The sequence below is a fragment of the Haliotis asinina genome, chromosome 14, assembly GCF_037392515.1.
Source record: "Haliotis asinina isolate JCU_RB_2024 chromosome 14, JCU_Hal_asi_v2, whole genome shotgun sequence".
Taxonomy (NCBI): domain Eukaryota; kingdom Metazoa; phylum Mollusca; class Gastropoda; order Lepetellida; family Haliotidae; genus Haliotis; species Haliotis asinina.
Genome location: NC_090293.1, coordinates 47,284,084 through 47,305,533, shown reverse-complemented (window position 1 = coordinate 47,305,533; position 21,450 = coordinate 47,284,084). Strand labels below are relative to the sequence as shown.

The following is a 21,450-nucleotide window of genomic DNA, read 5'->3' as shown; positions in this document are numbered from 1 at the left end:
TAAGAAACTTACAAAGCAGTGTCAACCGAATCCATTAAACATGAATTAAATTCTAGTTAATGAAAACCAAGTGTCCTTTCTATAGAAAATATAGCTATCACATTTCTTTCCTTCAATAATGGCCGTCAACTCGTGCAAAGGAGTGTCAGTGTACACCTTGTTTTATTGCTGGTTTAAATACGTTATAACTCGACTCTTCAATAATACATGATGGCGTAACGTTGGCCGGTTACGACGACTCAAAGTCCATCAATACACAGAAACTGACAACACGACCATTAAACCACTTTAACCTTTAATCGTAACGCATTCGTAAAACTATGGTGTAGTGTAGAGTTTCGACAGGTCGTAATATTACGAATGTTTTGTGGATCAGGTTAGCCACACCGCCAACTGAACACTTTTGGCTTATATCCATATACTAAGGTAAAATGTAGAGTTTACAGGTCGTAATGTTACAAATGTTTTGTGGATCGGGTTAGCCACATTACTAACTCAACACTTACAACTTACATTCGTTAGGCTAAGAAAAACTGTAGTGTTACGACAGGTCGTAGAGGTACGAATGTTTTGTGGATCCACACCGTAACTTATCACTCTCAGCTTATATTCGTAAGCCTAAAATAAACTGTAGAGTTCCGACAGATCGTAACGTTACAATTGCTATGTTGATCCACACCGTTAACTCATCTTTTTTAGCTTACATTCATACGCTTAAGATAAAACTGTAGCGTTACAACAGGTCGTTGTGTTACAAATGCTCTGGGGATCGGGTTAGCAGCACAGTTAACTCATTACTTAGGAATGCTTTGTGGATTGGATTAGGCACAACGCTATTCAACACTTGCATTCGTAAGCCTAAAATAAGTTAAAACAGGCGGTACGGTAAGTAATGCTTTGTGAATCAAGATCGCTACAGCTGACACAACACTTACAGCGCAGTTGGTAGACGAGCCCTTAATGGCAAAGGATGCGAGTCTGGCCTTGTCTCCTGTCTTGCTGGGTGGAGAGGTGTCTATATACAGGTAGTGACCTGGGTGGCAATGTCAACAAATTTATGCTTAAAATAATTTTACTGGAATCAAAAGGAGACAATTTATGGAAATGAACACGGTTTGTGGGAAATCCGTCGGATACCTTTTATAACATTGGTCTTTAAGTTGATGTTTCAGTTCAGTCAAGAGTTATTTTTAATGTTAAATATTTAACAAGAAGAAGAAGTATTGTCTCATAAAAAAAGACTTAAAAAACCTTTCCAACACACGCAGACAAATGTCTTGCTGTTGCAGTGTGGTTGAACTGAACACACTGGCTCTTTTAATAGTAGGTCATGACGAGCCACATTGGGTAAGCATGTGGTTCGAATCCTGTCTGTTCCACATAGATAGGAGCACACCACCGTACCGTGAGCATTAACAACCAAACTCATCAATGTCCCGACAAGATCGCCACCAGTGGCCAAAGACAACTGACCTGCGGTATGACGTGATGTGTGGTCAACCGTGGGTCCAGTGCCTGCAGCCAGTGTGGGACCTTGGTGCAATGTCCAGTTGAGCTTGGAGCTGACCTCCTGAGTCCAGGACGAGCAAATGAAATGCTCAAAGTCGCATCTGCCTGGGTACAGACTATCACACTGTGTTTGCTGTGAAAGAAAATGGCAGTGTATGAGTGAGTAAACATGAACATTTCTCAGGCAATTCGTAGGAGCTAACCACTTCCTGACCAAACTGGTAACATGACAGGGAAGGGATCAACCCACGATCAACGGTGTGTCGCGTGCCAAAGATGTACACCGAAGTGCCAAATGCACGGACTCTGTTGAACTGTTGTTGAACTGTTGATGAAATGTTGAACAATGTGATTTCCCCAAAATATTCAGCAGTTCCTCTTGCCATCGTTTTCTCATAAGCATCTTATGAATCTAAGACTTTCAATCTAAATGACAAAGTTTTTCATCCCCCAAAAGACAACATCTTCATATACTAACCATCTCATCTGAATTATCTCCACAATCGTCGGCGAAGTTGCACTTTTTGGACTGGTCAATGCAGTAGCCGTTGGTGCAGGTCATTTGTGATGCATCACATCCGTCGGGGGACGGTGCCACTGGCTCACAGTTGATGAAGGATATGTCGTCCAGGGAAATATCTCCTTGGTAGGAGTAGCCTCGTCTTGCTTGGATTACAATCTACAGGACGATACGACCGTTATTAATGTCCAGCGGCATAAAACACTTGTTATTGACATTCGTCCCCATTCAATTTTATTATATGGACACGAAGTGTATGGTCACCGAATTGATGAATAATAGTCAGTAAATACACCGATACTTTGTTCTAATCTTGAAGGGATAGCCTTGTGATAACTGCGTTCGCTTATCACGAAGATCCTGGTTTGATTCCCCACATGGGCGTGAAGCCTATGTCTGGTGTCCCCCGCCCTGATATTGGCTTATTGTTAAAAGCGGTGTAAATCCAAATTCTTTCATTCTTACCTGGAATGATTGCGAGGATCCAAGGAAGATTAGCGCCTTTGTCCACATTGTACCCCGGACTCCGCTTGCCGCCCACATCTGTTGCATGCTGGTACCAAATTTCATGTACACCTCCAGAGTTCCCAGAGCATACCCAGACATGAAGTAGAAGAACTGCAGTTGACACTGAGGCCCCGTCTGGCTGATTGTTGGTGTGATGATTGTTGTTGTGTCCTTGAGGGAACCTGGAGAACTGTCTGCCCACAAGAACCAGCCAGTGTTTGTGTCACTGTGGGTGTGGTCATGTGTTGGCCTGAATCACAACATTTAGGGTACATTAAGCCGTGATAATATCATTAGCCACAGACCATGAGCATACATCTGTCAACTCAGTTCGTATTTAGGTATTAATTTATTCACCATTACACCCGTGAACATCCGGGTTAGAATTAGTCTTCAGCTACCCACCCGAAGGCGACTAACAGGATGGGGTGATGATACCCGATGACATTGCTGGCACGTATCCCAACTGCTTAGATCGATGTGCATGATATTGGTTCCTAGAACATTGCTGTGTACGGCCTTACAGAATGAAATGAAGAATAAAGTTCACTCTAAGATGCATGATTTCGATACTCGACGCATGGCAATGGTTAACGCTTCCGTCCATCACGCGGTAAGCCGGGTTGGATCCTCTCCCCCCCAACCCTCTCCCCAACCCCAACCAACACCCACCCACACACACATACACCCGCACACCCGCACATACACCCTCATTCCCCCCATTCCATGGGAACAATGTGTTAAGTAATGTCTAGTGTTCCCCGTCGTGATATTGCTGGAGTAATTGCTAAAGCAGCATAAAACTAAACTCACACAAACACACGCTCCATGCTGCAGGGACGTACCTGTATGTGTCGTTCGGTACTTCAGAGGCGTAAGTGTCGTACCAGATGTATGTCTGCCCAGGAACAAGCTCAGTCTGGTTAATATACCAGTTGCCCATGTCGTTTGACTCAAACGTGGTTGTTGCAGCAACTACAAGAGGAAGTAGTCTTTGAATGACATAGACATGATACACATGAAGCTGAACATCTATGAACCTCTGTAGTATGAACATACAAAGACAAACCTACTTCTTCATCTAATGGACACAGAAGATATGAATGGTGAAGCAGCATGAACACATTCCGAAAAGTCGCGTCTCTCAGACTGCACGATTTGATATCCATTCATGTTCCCCTTTAACACAGAAATGTTTTGTGGACTTGATCTCGCACACGAGGATTACAGCTGCGAAAGAGGCATGTCGTGTCACAATCAACCCAGGATAAATTTCATTTCGTTATTATTAGGATCGACTGTATTGTGGTAATGGTATTTGAGAAGGATGTGTCCAATATTAAAGCGAACTAGCAGACCTTCTTTTTACATATATTTCTGGAATTTCTAATCCTATTTACATTTAAGTTATGTCTATTTAGGCTACTCACCACATGTGGATTCATCCGAGCCGTCCGCACAGTCTTGTCGGAAGTCGCAGACTTTTATCTTGCTGATGCACTTCCCACTTCCATGACAGTTGAACTGTTTGGTCAGGTCACAGGAATGAGGTGCCGTAGTTGGTGGGGTCAGTGTTGTCCCGGTCACAACAGGACGAGGGGCATCTGGTAGAGATTGTCCTGAGTATTGACAGTCTGGTGTGAAGGACACATCATCAATGGCGATGTCACCTAAGAAGCTGTCTCCGATTTTGCCTTCAATGATGACCTGGAAGCTGCTGGAACTGTTCAGAGCGACGTCATCCTGTTGCCAGGCTGCACCCTGATCTCCCGCTCTTGACCAGACGAGGTTGGTGGGTGTGCCAGAGTTGTAGATTCTGATGTAGATGTTGAGCTGTTTGACAAACGTTCCATACATGTAATAGCTGAACCTCATATGGCAATTCTTCCCTGATGTTGGGCTGAATGTTTTAGTCATCAACCACGTCTTGTCATTATATTTGTGTGGTTGTGAAGCTTCCATGTATAAGTAATGTCCAGTAGCTAATCCAGTAGTGTGATCCCGATCGGGACCACTGTTGTACGAAGGAGTGCTGCCATTCCAGCGGATCCAGTCAAAGTTATCATCAACCCCATTTCTGCCTTGGAGCAGGTCCCCAAATCCATTCTCAAAGTCAAACTTCATGTATGTTGAACAATCTGGGTCTGTTTCATCGGAATTGTCCCCACAGTTGTCAGTTATGTCACATTTCCTACTTAAGCTGACACAAGCCTTATTTGTGCATCGGAACTGAGTTGCCTGGTTACATGATGGCTGTGGAAGGGGTCGTCCACAGTCTTGGAACTGGAATTGATCCAGTGCAATTTTTCGTGCATAGTAAACGGGACCAACCACTTCAAATTCCAATGTGAATGGAGTCTGTCTTCTACCGATTCCCACTGTTGTGTGTTGCCAGATCTGTCCATGGTCAAAGTTGTCTTGCCACAGCTTTGATTTGTCTCCCTTTTCGTAGATGGAGAGTGTTAGAATAGCGCTGAAGCCATTTCCTTGCATGTAGTAGTAAAATTGTAGCTTGCACTCGGAACTGGCTCCATTGTAAGTTGGACTTATGAAATCCGCATAGTTACTACTGGGATGACCTGATGTCTGATCATGAATGAATACAAAGTATCCCTTAGGGTTAGATGTGCTGTCGACCATGGGAGCCATCGCTCGTACACTAGCTGTTGAAGCCCCCGAAGCTCTCTCCCAGTTGAACTTGTCTTGGTGAGCGTTACGCCAGCCACATGTATCAGAATCAAACCCGCACGTGATGGGGCACTTCTGTTCGTCTATGCCATTGGGGCAATCAGGGGTAAAGTCACATGTCTGTTTTGGAGGGATACATGATCCATCACTGCAGGTGAACTGACTGTTAACACACGGAGTTCCAGTGAAGTTAGCTGGAGGTGTAAATGTCGGGTAGTGTGTGGTTGCTGTAACGGGGACGTTTGTGGCTGGTGGAACAGCATTACAACCAGGTGTGAATGTGATATCATCTATTGCTATGTCACCTCTGTAACCAACACCAACCACACCTTCAATGATTGCCTCATATGGCGTTGAGCTTTGGAAGTTTACCTCTTGTCGCAGCCACTTATTTCCTTGTTCACTTGTTGTTGAGGACAGGAGCGTTGTTGCCTGGAATGTTTTCTGGTAGACATTGAGGGAACCAATGTTTGATCCATACATGTGGTACCAGAATCGAAGGGCACAAGGACCGGTGGTCTTAGGCAAGGCAAATATTATTCGTGCGGTGTCGTTAGGCTTTCTAGGGGCTGATGATTCAATGTATAGATAGTATCCTGTGGATGAAAGAGTTGTATGATCGCTGCTTGGTCCTGTCATCAATGACGAAGTTCGTCCACGTTGTCTTGTCCAGTTAAAATTGTCGTTCATATCCTGAACCCATCCACAAGTTCCTTGTTCAAAGTCACATCCATAATATGCAAGGCATTTGTTGACTGACTCATCTGATCCATCACAGCAGTCTGTTTGATAGTCACATCTCAGGTTTTCTGAAACACAGTGGCCACTTGTACACTGGTACTGTCCAAGAAGACATTGTCCCTGTGGCAGCGATTCTCCACAATTCACAAAGGCTATATCGTCAACCGCAACGTATGAAGATGAACTTGAAAATGCAACAGCCTCAAAGAGAAGCTGGAAGTCTGAGGAGCAGACTGGTAAGTTCGCAGTGACATTGTACCACTTGTTCATTGGTTTAGGACCAGTGGGCATTTGCCAGATATGTTTATCCATTCCTCCTGTCCTGAGCAGCAGACTGAATGAGAAGCCTCTTCCGGCTAAAGCATACCAGAATGTTATGGTACAAGTAGGCCCGCCTTGACTAAAAACAGGACTGACAAGCTGTGTTTTCTCCGGTAATGTCCGCCCAGAATTACTTACAAGTGCGTAATGGCCATTATTTTGTCCTGTTGTGTGATCCCCGCTGGGTCCGGTTTTACTTGATGGGTTTCCATTGGTGCCTAGTGTCCAGTTGAATGTCGATCCTGCAATTTGGTTAGTCCATTGACAAAGGTTGCCATCTTCAAAATTGCATGTATAAGGACAAGATGCTTCATCACTTCCATCTAAGCAGTCCTTTCTGAAGTTGCAGGTGGATCCTACGTTAACACATTGTTTCCCATCTTTACATTGTTGTTTACCAAACCCACACGGTCCAGGTGTTCCTTGAGACACGGGAAGAGTAACCCTGTCAGCAACATGACACCCTGGTGTAAATGATACATCATCAAGTCCAATGTCTCCAAGGTAGCCACTTCCACTCTTTGCTTCAATGACGATTCGGAAATTCTGTTGACTGGTAAGGACAAACTTTGCATGTTCCCAGGCATCGTCTTGGGCATTACTTCTTATCCATATTGCATCTCTGCCTCCAACCTCAGCTGTTTGCTTGTATACTGTCAGGGAGTTGATGTCTTTGCCAAACATGTGATAGAAGAACCTCATGCTACAGGTACCTGTCATTGTTGCCAGGAAGATTGGACTCATGATTCTTGCAGTGTCGTTTGGTCTGCGTGGACTCGATGTTTCTATGTAGATATAGTATCCAGTCTCATTACCATAGGTGTGGTCAGAATCTGGACCAGTGCCAGTCGTCATTGTCCTTCCCCTGGCTCTTTGCCAATCAAAGTCATCTGTATTATCTTGGATCCAGTTACACATGTCATGTTCGAAGTTACAGCGTTCAACATAATTTGTACAGCTAGCTTCATCGGACCAGTCTCCACAGTCATTCTGGAAGTCGCACAGTGAATTCTGATCTACACACGATCCGCTCTTACAGTGGAACTGATTACTTGAACATGAAGCCATTTGACTACCCACGGCACACCGGCTGAATGAAATGTCGTCTATTGCCATATCTACAGATTTCTGGAACTGGGTTGCCTCAAACATTAGACGGAATCCAGGAGCTCTTGCTCCTATTCCAACAGTTACATTGACCCACTGATTGCCTTTGTCACCAAGTGCTGACCAGAGCAAAATTTTGCCTGACTTACTGTTCGCTGAAGCTCCTGGAGCAAGGAGAAACAGTCTCAGTACTCCTCCCTGATTGCCATTTTTAAACATCCAGAACGTAACTTGGCATCCACCTGCAAGTTGACCATAGACTGGAGACATCATGACTGCATCACCAAAGAAGGTTCCAACAGAGGAGTCGACAAACACGTACGAGCCAACTCCAGACAACCCTAGAGTATGATCATGTGAAGGACCTGATACAGCTGATGGTGTGGATCCATTGTGTCTATCCCATTTGTATCTTCCTGCGCCAGCCATAGACCAGCCACAGAGACCTGTCTCGAAGTTACATTTCCCACAAAGAGCTTCATCAGAGCCATCTTGACACTGCGTGATGAAATCGCATACTTGTGTTGAGTTTATGCACTGATTTCCAGTGGAGCACTGGAACTTTCCAGCACCGCATGGGCTTTGCGTTGAAGGTGTAGCAATACCTGGTTGAACAGTGGGAAATGATCCGGTGTAGTTGGTGCATTGAGGTGAGAATGTAATATCATCAATGGCAATGTCACTGAAATAGCTCCTGCCAACACTTGCCTCAATGACAACTTGGAAAGGAGTAGTCGAGTAGAGTGGGACCTCTGTCCTGGCCCAGAAGTTACCTACCTCTCCTTGCCTCGTCCATTTTCTGATCAAGGGTCCATTTACAGATGATCTGATGTACACACTGAGGGACGCTACATCTTTTCCATACATTAGATAGTAGAACCTCATGGTGCAGTATGGACCAGTTGCTGATGGTCCAAACACCATACTTGCCATTCTTGCTTTCTGACCTGGCTTCCTTGGAGATGATGTTTCAATGTAGATATAATGTCCAGAAATTGTGTTCAACGTATGATCTTTCGACGGTCCAGTCTGGGCCGAGGGTGTCTGACCGGCACGACGCGACCAGTCAAAGTCATCATCCTTCAACTGCGTCCACATGCAGATGCTCCTTTCAAAGTCACAGCCGATGTAGCGCGCAGCACAAAGTTTCGGGTTTTCATCTGACCCGTCTCCGCAATCATCAGTGTAATCGCACTGTCTGTTCTGATCTATGCACGCTGTGTTTTTACAGGAAAACTGTGCTGCTGTGTGGGTGCATGACTGACTTGTCGGTAATCCACAGTGCTGGAACTGAATGTCGTCAATAGCAATATCTCCAAGAACACTATAGGTTCTTGCTGCTTGGATGATGATTTGGAAAGGTCGCCTCATCCGTCCAATGGGCACTGTTGTTTGATACCATTTATTGCCATGATCTCCTGTTGTGTACCATATCCTAGTCTGCAGTGTCCCTTCCGCTTGATACACAGTCATTGTTCCTATTCCAGTTCCATACATATGGTACCATAATGACATCTGGCATGTTGAAGAAGACTGTTGCAAGACAGGACTGGTGAAATCAGCTCGTTGGTAAACGCCTCCATTAGAAGCATCTACATACATGTAATAACCTGATGCTGAACCGAGAGTGTGATCAGTTGAAGGGCCTGTGTTGGAATCGGGTGTGGCGCCACGGTACCGTGTCCATGTAAAGACTCCGTTACCTCTTGATACCCATTTGCATGTACCGTTATCAAAGTTACAGTTGTAGCCACACACAGTTTCTTCCTCTCCATTTGGACAGTCAGAGTTAAAGTCACATACATGGGGAGTGCTGACACAAGTTGAGACTGTTGGACACTGGAATGCACAGTTCTGGAATGGCGTAGGTGTAGGGATGGCATTGCATGCACCTACTTGTAAAACAACATCATCGATGGCCATATCACTCAAGAAACTGCTTCCAACTATTCCCTCAATTATGATCCTATAGTCAACAGTTTGATTGTGGATTGTCAATCTTGTCAGATACCACTGTGTTGCAGAAGTGGTCTTCTGCACCGTCAGGAGATTTTGCACTGCACCACCATTTGGCCAGAGTTTTACATTAATACTTCCCATTCCTGACCCATACATATTGTACCAGAAAGAAAGACATCGTGTCACATTACTGAATGCTGTAGATACAAGCCAAGCATTGTCACCTTGTTTCCTTGGACTTGAAGCTTCAATGTAGGCGTATGTCCCGTACCGTGAGTTCAAAGTGTGGTCTACACTTGGGCCAGTTCCTGCAGACGATGTACCACCCTTGCCTCTTAACCAGTCAAATGTGTCATTCTTTCTATTGTTCTGCCAGGTACAGAAATCATTTTCGAAAGAACAGTCACCTTCGGGTGCACATGCTGTGGGTTTATACAATATATCATCAATTGCAATATCACCCAGGAATCCACTACCAACTATACCTTCAAATGTAAACTGGAATTGGTTTGTGCTTCGCAGATTCACCTGTGCAATGAGCCAGTCAGTGTTGATATCTCCGCTTCGTGTCCACACTGGAGTCCCAAGGTTGTTTGCTTGTTTCTGATATACATTCAGCGTTCCCATTGTTTGACCATTCATATTGTACCAAAACTGAAGGCAAGATCCTGAAGTTGGATCAAGAAGTGGACTATCTAGTCTTGCCTTATCACCACGCCTTCGCGGGGCTGATGTTTCAATGTACATATATGCACCTTCTGGAGTTCCAAAGGTGTGGTCATTTGTCGGCCCGGTTCCAATGCTTGTTGTTCCTCCATGGTGTAGTGTCCAGTCAAAGTTGTCAGAGTATTCTTGAGTATAACCACATGTTCCGTCTTGGAAATCACAAGACGCTTGAGCTGGACAGTGGTCAGTGTTCATTGATATATCATCAATGGCAATATCCCCTAGATAACCTGATCCAGAAAATGCTTCAATAACAATAGCGGTAGACCCTGTAAAGCTCTTTAAGAATATCTGAGCATATTTCCACAGTTGTCCTTGATCTCCAGCTCGTGTCCATAGTTTTGTATCTCGTCCTCCATTCCTGGCGTACACATTGAGGCGGTTAATGTTTGCTCCATACATGAAGTACCAGAACTTGAAGCAGCTCCCTTGTGGTGATATTACCCACGTTGTACTTATCAACCGTGCTGTGCTGTTGGGTGCTCTGTTGGAAACCTCAGTGTACATGTAATGTCCCTGATAGTCCCCGCGGGTATGGTCAGCTGTTGGACCTGTGTTTGTTGAGGATGTGCTACCTGCATACCTAGTCCAATCAAACATATCAGTCTGGTCTTGACTCCAATCACAAATGTTCATTTCAAAGTCGCAGTCAATTTTCGTGGGTGGATAGGTTGCTGGTGAGGTAACAGTCGTTGGTGTTGTCATTGTTGTTGAGGAGGCACCATAGCATCTAAAGTTCAAGACTGATATGTCATCAATGGCGATATCGCCAGTGTAGTTTCCACCATATACTCCCTCGAATACCACATCATAGTCTGAGGCTTGGTTAACGGTGACCTGACCCAGTCTCCATAGGTTGCCTTGATTACCAGACAAGGACCACACGAGCTTGGTGTAATTTGAGCCTACCGACTGCGTGTAGACATTGAGGGCTCCAATGCCTGAACCATACATAAAATAATAGAATAGGACACAACTTCCATATGAGCTTGTTGCGTGAAGATGTTCACTGACAAGTCTGGCTTTCTGTCCTACTATTCGGTTGGATCCTGATGTTTCGATGTACATATAGTACCCATTAGTTGTGCCCAGAGTGTGATCAACCCTTGGTCCTGTTGCTGCGCTTGGGGTTCCACCATAGTCCCTGAGCCAGTCAAAGTCATCCCCTGTCTGAATGTTTATGTATCCACACATGTCCTCCTCAAAGGTGCAGTACCCCGGAGGTTTACAGAAAGCATCTTCCCATGCTATATCATCTATAGCAATGTCCCCCGAGTATGAAAATCCTCGCACTGCTTCGATTTGGATTTGGAATGGTTTACTGTGGCCATCAACCGTTATGCTGGCTCGTCTCCACATATTCCCTTGGTTGCCATTCAAATACCAAATCTGATTTCTGAATGTCCCATTTTGCTTTTGGTATACGTTCAAACTTCCGATGCCTGCTCCGTACATGTAGTACCAGAATGAAAAACAGGATTGATAATAGTAAGTATACGTAGTTGTGATGGCTTTGCGAGCATGATACATTGGACTGATGAGGATAGCACGGTCTCCTCTGACCCTTGGAGCAGATGACTCAATGAAAGCGAAGTGACCTGTATTAGAGCCAAACGTGTGGTCATAGGTAGGGCCAGTTCCCAGTGATGAGGTTCCATTGCTTCCAATCGACCAGTCAAATTCATCTTGTGTAGACTGTTGCCAGTTACAGTACCCATTTTCAAAGTCACATCCTGCAGGTGTTGGACATGCTCCCTTCGTTACGATGATGTCATCAAGAGCTATGTCACCTTGATATCCTGACCCAACTGTTCCTTCAATGTAAACAACATAGTCTTTACTAGAGACCAGAGTTCTTTGCCCCTTAATCCATTTATCGCCTTGGGGCCCTGACTTGGACCAGAACACCGAGGAGTTGGTCTCTATGCTTAGACGGATGGTAAGGTTTCCAATTGTAGGACCGAACATGTAGTACCAGAAGCTTAGACAATGACCATCTGGTGGTGTTTGAGGCAGAGTTGGACTCTGTAATCTTGCAATATCTCCCCTTTTTCTTGGGTAAGATGTCTCAATATAGACGTAATATCCAGATCTCCGTGTTGTATGGTCAAACCTTGGCCCTGTTCCGACACTGGATGTTGTGCCCGACTTCCGTGTCCAATCAAACTGATCATTTTGTGCCTGAGTCCAGACGCATAGATCTCTTTCAAAATTGCAAGCGAGATTTGGAGGTAACACCTTCCTATCGCAGAACGTAAAGGAAATGTCATCAACTGCAATATAAGATGTGGCCGTAGAAGTAAAACCTCGAGTTGGCAGAACCCTGAATTGGACCATGTAATTATTCGGTAAGGCATTTTGGAATGTGTGTCCGATGTACACTGTGCCTTTTTGCCAGAATGAAGACGAATAATATGGCATTGACCTTGTACTGTAAATACGTCTGTAAGTACCATTGATAACAGTTCCTACCTCAATAGTTTGAGAAGTGTGTCCTTTATTATTATAGTAGAAAAGCATTTGGCAATAGGTGGATGCTACTGGTAGGGTTGGACTCTGAAGGATGGCGGAACTGAAGAATTCACCACTGGAATCTTGCACAAACATATAGTGACCTTTGTTTGAACGTAGAGTGTGATCGGCTGCAGGACCTTTTGAACCCATGGTTGAGCTGGTGCTCTGGGTCCAGTTGTATCTGCCTGTGCTCAAATCAGTCCATCCACAAGAGTCAGTTTCAAAGTCGCATGGTCCACAGTTTCTTTCATCAGAGCGATCAGAGCAGTCTAGTGTGTAGTCACAGACCTTAGATGCATCCAGACATTTTCCATCTCCACACTTATGGCCTCCGTTATTGCAGGGATTGACTGTCGTGGTCGGTGACGTCACAGGATACAATGCTGTAGGTAGTGTCACACCAGTTATCTTGCAATTTCGACTGATTACAGTGTCATCAACAGCTATGTCACCAGTGTATGTAGTTCCACGGACTCCTTCTATCATTATCTGGAAATTCTGGGTGTTGACGAGTTGAACTGTCGCTCGTGCCCATAAGTCTCCCCTGTTTCCGCTCTTGCTCCATACCTTCTGTACATACCCTCCTGTCTGAGTTACCATGTAAACGTTCAATGATCCTGTCCCCACACCATACATGTGGTAGTAAAACGTGAAGGTGCAGTGATCTGATGATGTAGCAGGTTGGATCACTCGGCTTAGAAGTTGTGCCTTGTCACCAGCCCTGCGAGGAGCAGACGATTCAATGTAGATGTAGTATCCAGAATTCATGTTGGTGGTGTGATCTCTCGTTGGTCCGGTATTGCTTGATGTTGTAGGTCCTCTGTGTCTTATCCAGTTGAAATTGTCCTTAGTATTCTGTGTCCAGTGACAGAAGGACTGTTCAAAGGTGCAAGTTGATGACCCAAGGCAAAGGAACTTGGCTTCATCACTGTTATCTCCACAGTCATCGATAGTGTCACAAACTCGGAATAAGTCCACACAAGCTCCGGTCGCACATCGGAATTGTGTGGTTGCATTACAGCTGGCTTGGACTGGTGGGAGGGCACAGTTGATGAAGGTGATATCATCCACAGATACTACACTTTTGGAGTAGTAACTCCTGCTGGCTCCGACAAGAACTTGGAATGGTGCACTGATTCTACCAATATCTGCATATCCGACTGTCCACGTGTTTCCCGTTCTAGCAGTCTCTCTAAAGATGACAGTTGTTCTTGTTCCAAGCTGTATGGAAATTGTGATCTGTCCATTGTAATAACTGCTTCCACTGTTCATGTAATAGAAGCGCATCTGACAAGTGGAGGAAGATTGCCTCATTGTCGGGCTGGCCAAGGTTGCTAGTGCATTTACCGTTCCTTTGGCACTGTCAACGTACAAAAAGTGCCCACTAATTGTTCCCAGGGTGTGGTCTACATCTGGGCCACTGGAGGAACTCATGGTGCTGTTCTGACCAATCTGCCATCTGAAGGACCCTTTGCTTGCTTCATTCCAGGAACAGAGTCCTGATTCAAATGTACAGTTGCCACAGGTGAGTTCATCACTGTTGTCAGTACAGTCCTGGCTGAAGTCACACACTTTGCTTGCTGAAATGACCTGTCCGCTTTTGCAGGTAAACTGAGTTTGTGTGCTGGTGGATGAGCATAGTCCTGGTGTGACTCTCAGATCATCAATAGCGATGTCACTGGTGTAGCTTGTTCCGACAACAGCTTCGAAAATGATTCTGAATTGAGCAGGGGACTGAACAGACACAGCTGCGTTGCCCCATTGGCTGCCTTGGTTGCCTGTGCGATGCCAAAGGTTTTGTAGAGGTGCTTGAGGCGTTGCAACAGAGGGGTCCAGATAGACGTTGAGAGTTCCCATGGAGCTTCCATACATGCTGTACCAGAATGTGAGACATCCTCCAGCGGGCATCCTCAGAACCTCAGACGTCAGTCGAGCCCGGTCACCCTGTCTTCGTGGACTAGATGACTCAATGTACATGTAGTGACCTGTCAAGTACAGATATAACAGAATGCAGAGTCCTTCCTATAAACGGTATAGCAAATTTCCAAATGATCTGAGTTCTCGATTTGGTTGAAAGGTTCTTGGAAATGTAATCCTTGTTTTATTGAATGAAATCTTGAATTTGCCTTTTACAATAAAAGCCTAAACCAACCATGTATTCTATATCAATAGTAACAGAGCCTTAATGTAATGCTATGTAAGTAATGGTATCGTTTTTGAGGGGCGTAGCTACCATTATGAAAAAAGCCCATGCTTACACGTGGTATTTGGTAAAAGATTTCCAATTCTTGTCAAAATTACCTCAAATACTCTCTAAATATTAAGGCTTGTAACGTATGGGAAATATGTAATTGTTTCTATAAAAGAGACATTCTATGCTTGTCCTGAGTCATGCTATATTGCTTATCTTCCTTTCCCTTTCGACAGTTACGCGGAAAGGCGAATCCTTTTCCTCCCAAGAACAGTAAAAAAATGCTCTCCCATCGTGAGCCCCACGTCCCGCCTGACCTGCACCAAGCGCTCTTCAATCCTTCCTGATTATGGCCACACAAGGGCATACAGTGTATCCCGCAGTGCAGGGTAAGTATAAAATATCACGTTTACCATAACAAATTAACTATTTGTCAGCACCAAATCTGACGGAATGGGTGGTGGTTCAGTCACCAAACGGGATTCACCGTGAGTTGTAGATCCGTTTTGAATAACGTCATATCCCCTGGGAACTCTTCTTACTGTTGCCAAAACATTGTGATGACAATCAGGGGACCGCCCTTCATAATAAGGAATTAAAAAGTGAATATTTCGTGGATTTTATATAAAACAGTACTCCTTAATGTGCAGTTATCTGGAGCAACCCATATGTAAAGATAAGGACTGTTACCAAAACTGTATCGCGACCCATAAAGAGCAGACGGGAGATCTAAACTCCAAGACTGAATGACCACACTAAAGCGACAACTTCGGCACTTAAAGGAGCTTGACTATCGTATTCATGGTGAGTACGGAGCTGATCGGTCACAAATATGTCGAGAGTATTGATTCCTTCAGGTGTCCAGGAGCTCCCAGAGGACACAGGTACTGTATCACTTGCAAATCGGATGCTTTTACAGCCGAAACATCCGTGAATGCAGCGAACAGGTCAAAACTATTCTACTTACCATCGTAGAGATTGTGAGTTGACCGTCTTAAGGCCAGAGTAACTGGTAGCTACCTTAATTCAACTCAACTCAACTTAACGGCTCTGGTGTAGTATCCGTGCGTGTAGCTGGGGTCCTTGTTGATAGCCTTGAGCTTGCCTTCTGTGAGGGTAGATCTATTGATTCAGAGAGTATGGTAGCCACAACGTTGGTTCTCCTATGAGCTGTATTAGGTCTGGAAACTAGGTTCCCGCTGGCCATTAAGGCATGGTTAAAATCAATCGTAGGAACTTCGTTTCAGCGATTTGTGGTAACAGGTTCAGCGGCGGGAATGTGTACACGTTCTGTCGCTCCCATGATATAGCCCAGGCTTGAGGGTCTGGTACTGGTCACACCAACGTTTTGTTGATTGAAGCGTGACACAAACGACTCTATGAGGACTGTCTCTGTGTGTAGGTTCCACCCTGTGGGTGATGGTCAGACCAGTCTGGATAAGACGTATTCTAAGTCGTTCTTTGTCCCTGGAATGTGGCAGGCCTTCATCCATAGGTTGAGATTGTAAGTTGAAATGCTGGGACGTCAGTTCTAGCAGCAGCGCTGACCTCTTTGAGCCTTGTGGATGTATGTAGCCTGTACTGTTGAGTTGTCTGTGTGGAATGTAAGAAAGTGATTCTTTAGCAAATGTGCCCAGTTTTGAAATGGATTGATGAACGCCTTGAATGTCAGCTGGTTTATGTATAGAACCCTTTCTTCCGACGGCCAAGTTCCTGACGGAACCTTTTCGATGCAATGCCCTCACCAAAATTATAGAGATGAGTGCACGAAAAAATGAAAGCTGTAGGCTGGCTTTTTCAAATCGGTTTCACCACAGACATTCGATTTGTCCGTCCAGCAGAGTAGGTACGACTTCAGGTAATGAGAGATGGATACCTTCTGCAGACTTTCGAGATGACCCTCTGATGAAATGTTTTAGCAATCGTAAATGCAGTTCTCTGCGTGTTGGGACCCGTGAAGGTCCGGGGTAGAACAGGTCATCAGCAACCCATGCTCGCCATAAAAAGCGACTATGCGCAGATCTATGGTCGTGCTGTTGATCAATAGATTGTCTGGTTCAGACTCGATTATTTACAGACCGCTGCAATATAGATGGAATATTGCTGAGTGCGGCGTAAAACTATACTCACTCACTTACTCACTCTGCATGTGGGTGCCTGTGCTGATGTAGTGAGTGAGTGAGTTCAGTTTTACGCCGCACTCAGCAATATTTCAGCAATATGGCGGCGGTCTGCAAATAATCGAGTCTGGACCAGACAATCCAGTGATCAACAACATGAACATCGATCTGCGCAATTGGGAACCGATGACATGTGTCAACGAAGTCAGTGAGCCTGATCACTCGATCTCGTTAGTCGCCTCTTACGACAAGCGTAGTCACCTTTCATGGCAAGCATGGGTTGCTGAAGGCCTATTCTATCCGGGACCTTCACGGGTCTGAGCTGAGCTGTAAGGAGGCCTAGTAGACACTGCCATTCCCTTATTGGTAATGGAGAGTTGAAAGCAGTTGGAAGGCATGCGTCGATGCTGGACCACCAATCTCCTGGAACGTTGATGCGATTCTCTGTGTTCTGAAATCTGATGCTCAGGGACTGCAGATTTTGTGATGACTCTAGTTTTGATTTCATGTGATTGACTAACCAGCTCATCTGCGCCAGTAAATGAGATCGTAATCGATCGTAAACTGCACATGACGTCCGAAGTAACCTGCTGGTTGATTTATCTGGATGCCGTCATCTGGGTGAAAGGTACTGCGAATTCACCTTCCATGTAGATAAACAACGATGGGCTTGGATACAAGTGTAAATAGCCACGGGACCGAGGAAATTCTAAAGTGGAGGTCTCTCAGCTGGTGGTGTTGACCTTGATACAGGGATAGCAGACATTTCCCCGAGGCCAGATTGCCGATCGATGCTTGATAAGTAGTCATTGGGTCTGATAAGATGTTGCAGTTCTGGTAAATCTTGAACTGCTTTAAGTAAGTAGTCTCGGTAGATACACTTCATTTTGTAGATGATGATGATGATGATGATGATGATGATGATGATGATGACCCTTTAGAGTTCTTTCTCACTTCCAGGAAAAGTGGAATAGAAGCAGGAATTGAGACTGATTCATCCAGGATCTTTATGGCATTTTTGGTGAGCAGCAAGTCGATGGTCTTGATGTGTTGTGGCTTGGGTGCACTTGCGGGTTAACAGTGACAGGGGTCGTTGTCTTCAGCTAGATCTCCTACCCCTCGTGCAGCACTCAAATGATGTAGCCGTCTGCTAGTAGTCTCCAGTTCTCCCACTAGTAGCCTAGACGTCCACCCACGGTCGATAGTTGCACAGGAGCAGTTGTCTGTGAAATGGACCAGTCGCTCCAAACCTGAACAGCCTAACAGGCTGGCCGAAAGTTGATGGAGCCACCGCAACGTCCGGCGTGACCTCTGGAGTTCATGAGATCTTGCACCTGGGGATGACAAATATATCTTGTCCATGGCCTTTCGTATCCGCGCAAATTTGGACCAGAACTGGTTACGTTGAGTAGTCCTTTTGTATAAGATGTTCAATGTCTGCGCGGACTTGGTCAACATCTTGTCCTTTGAGTCCTGGGCTGTGGCTCTAGAAATCTGCCATATGGCGCCCTCAAACAATGTTGGTGCAGCCCAGGATTTGTGTAGCGAGGACTTCGTGTAGGGGTTAGGGCAGGTAGATGTTTCTAGGAGACCTTGGCGACATAACAGAGTGATGTCCCCGAGGTAGATACCAAGTGGTTGGTGATAAACTCTTGATCCTTCCTCTGAGTGACGGCTGCTGACAGCAAAACCCGTTCCTGGTCAGTCTTCCGAGTCTGCAGAGCGTTGGTCATGGCTGTGTTGATGGCCCGAGATCTAGCAAGTCCAAAGAAGGCCTTCATAGGAGTCGTGTCGATGTGCGCCATTTTCTTATTGTCAACTCTATGATTGTATGGCATGGACTCACTGAGTAGTCCTCATCCATCTCAGGAGCCTTGAGGAATGGTTCCACGTTGTGAAGCGGGGATTTTCTGGTTGAATGATGGGTATGCTGTCCTTGGGATTTCATAGCCTTTGTGAAAGCTGTCTTCAGGTTGTCGGCTTCTTTGCAGCAATGAGTCTCTGTCGAGTAAGAGTGATGAGTTGGTGACAATATCGGCAACTCAGCACCATTGCAGATTGTTGGATTCGGATCCCCATTTACGTCTTCATTTGAATCCAGAACGTCCTCATGGATAAAGTCCACAGTGGATGGTGGTGGTGTAGACTGGCTGATGGGACGTTGGATCTCCTAGGAGAATTGCTGCTGTATTGCTATGACTACCTTCCGTGTAATTGGTTCTGTTTGTTGAAGGGCTCTGTGAACGCCTCCACCTCCGTCAAATGCAATTCACAATGATCATTACAATAAATTGGAAATCTGGCCAAACTAATGAATGATATGAGGTGTGAAAGGGGGCGTGGCCATTGATGGAGAGAGTGGTGAGAGATTGAGACAGTTTTGGCGGTAAAGGGTGATTTTTTACTCTTCTTGGTAGCAAAGTGATTGCAATTTCCACGTAACCGTCGAGTGAGTGAGTTTAGTTTTACGCCGCACTCAGCAATATTCCAGCTATATGGAGGAGGTCTCTAAATAATCGAGTCTGGACAAGACAACCCAGTGGTCACCAACATGAGCATCGATTTGCGCAATTGGGAACCGATGACATGTGTCAACCAAGTCAGTGAGCCTGAACACCCGATCCCGTTAGTCGCCTCTTACGACAAGCATACATAACCGTCGAAAGCTAAAGGGAGATAAACAGTATAGCACTAGTCAGTTTAAGGAAACAACTGGCGTGCTACGCGCGAGGTAGATTTCGACATAATAGTGATTCATCTTAAAATAATTTATAGGGATGTCAGTAATGTCAGTCGTCGTGCTCTATTGCTTGACTATTCACAGATGCGGCGTTAAACCACATTCATCAGTCTATCAATTAATAAATTAAAGTCACTATATGTTTTCTGACTTAATGAACTTTGGTACATCTCTTGAGAGGAAGCAAATAGGCAGAACTGAGAGATCAAAGGGACAGGTGTCACGGAAGAAGAAATGTACACGCAGTTTTGGTGTCGAGGCTATTCCATAGTGATCCGTAAACACAAACTATTGAGAGAATCCTACCAAATCCTCTGTGTTTAGCATAGTATCCATATTTCCGATATTGGAAAAGGGTAGATGTATAACCGTATATTTATTTGAACAAAACGACATATCGACCGAGATTTCGAGATATGTATATGAACAGATTACTGTAGTATGCTTTGTATTCGCCACTGGCACACTCTTCTGGTACATGCATATTCACAATTGCAGCATACAACTATGTTAATTCATTCATTCAATCAAAAACGCATTGTGTGGTAGGTCTACCTTGAGCTGATCCAAGAGTGTGGTCAGTTTTTGGTCCCGTGCCATATGACCCAGTACTGCTACTCCCTCGCAACCAATCAAAGTCGTCTCCAACGTTGGCGTTAGTCCATAAGCAGGTATCAAATTCAAAATCACAACCTCCAGATGGCTGGCAGAGTTGGGGCTTGACAGCGACGTCATCGATTGCTATGTCACTGAAGTAGGAACTTCCAACAACGCCCTCAAAGATTACCTAAGGAAACAAGGGGAACAGATATGATGCATGGCGAAAAACATGGTTTGCTTGTTGTTTAAACCTACGTGGCCGCACTCTGTAAATACTCCAGTTTGTATAAGACAAACCAGTGATCAACAATATGTGCACCGATCCACGCAACTGGGATATAATGTCTGATGACAAGTTTCAAACAAGTCATCAAACCGCCGTTCGTCTCGTCTGATGAAGTACACTCTACCGGAATCTCCACGGGTATAAAGAATGGTAAGGCTTATGAACTCCGATAACGCAGATATGAATAATATGGAGGCATTAATTCAGTTGCCTCACATGATTGACTTCAGTGAACAAAGGCGTCGATATCCTTCCGCATATTATTGTTATTAAGTAAGACATATTGGGATAACCAAATATCATATCTTCGGTTTTCTCTTTACCTTCGGAGTAAACTGGCCAATTTCATGTAAATCGTACTGTATTGAATCACTTTTAATCACTATTTACCATATTGTGCATATTTAGCAAAACCATCTCGTCGTTCTTCGAATTCTTGAAAACGAAACGAGTTAAAATTAGTTTATGACAAGGAATAACTACGATGTATCTCCTTCCCGAAATATATGCCAATAAAGAAAATTTTAGATGTTCCATCATCTTAATCGGAATAGAATAGGAAATATCAAATCCAACATACATTGAAAGGCACATCGCTGTTTAGATCTATTTGAGCCGGGAGCCAATCGGTTGCTTGGTTACCAGACCTCGACCAGACAGCGTGTCCAAGACTGCCCTGTTTCTTGAGGTACACATTCAGCGTTCCCATGGTGACACCACTCATGTGATAGAAGAACTGTAGACACTGTCCTTTAATTTGGTTGAAGTGAGGACCAATGAGACGAGCTTTGTCTCCTTGTCTCCGTGGAGCAGAGGCCTCGATGTACATGTAGTAACCTAAAGACAAATCAAACTTTGTGAAGGCCGCATCATACATTTGAAATAAGTTGTGTTATTTGGAAAAATACCTAAATTAGAAAT

The 21,450-nt window shown here is 44.8% G+C and overlaps 1 protein-coding gene across 1 annotated transcript in view; it reads right to left on the bottom strand.

Annotated features, from left to right (window-relative positions):
- LOC137260848 (MAM and LDL-receptor class A domain-containing protein 2-like) overlaps positions 1-21,450 on the bottom strand; it is a 109,993-nt gene that overhangs the window by 13,727 nt on the left and 74,816 nt on the right. Inside the window, exons 90-97 of the mRNA XM_067798406.1 lie at positions 21,110-21,366; positions 20,199-20,430; positions 3,967-14,577; positions 3,382-3,511; positions 2,495-2,786; positions 1,988-2,188; positions 1,474-1,642; positions 936-1,033 (exon numbers count right to left, since the gene is read on the bottom strand). Coding sequence (XP_067654507.1) covers positions 936-1,033; positions 1,474-1,642; positions 1,988-2,188; positions 2,495-2,786; positions 3,382-3,511; positions 3,967-14,577; positions 20,199-20,430; positions 21,110-21,366 — 11,990 coding nt within the window. The remainder of the gene's footprint in view (positions 1-935; positions 1,034-1,473; positions 1,643-1,987; positions 2,189-2,494; positions 2,787-3,381; positions 3,512-3,966; positions 14,578-20,198; positions 20,431-21,109; positions 21,367-21,450) is intronic.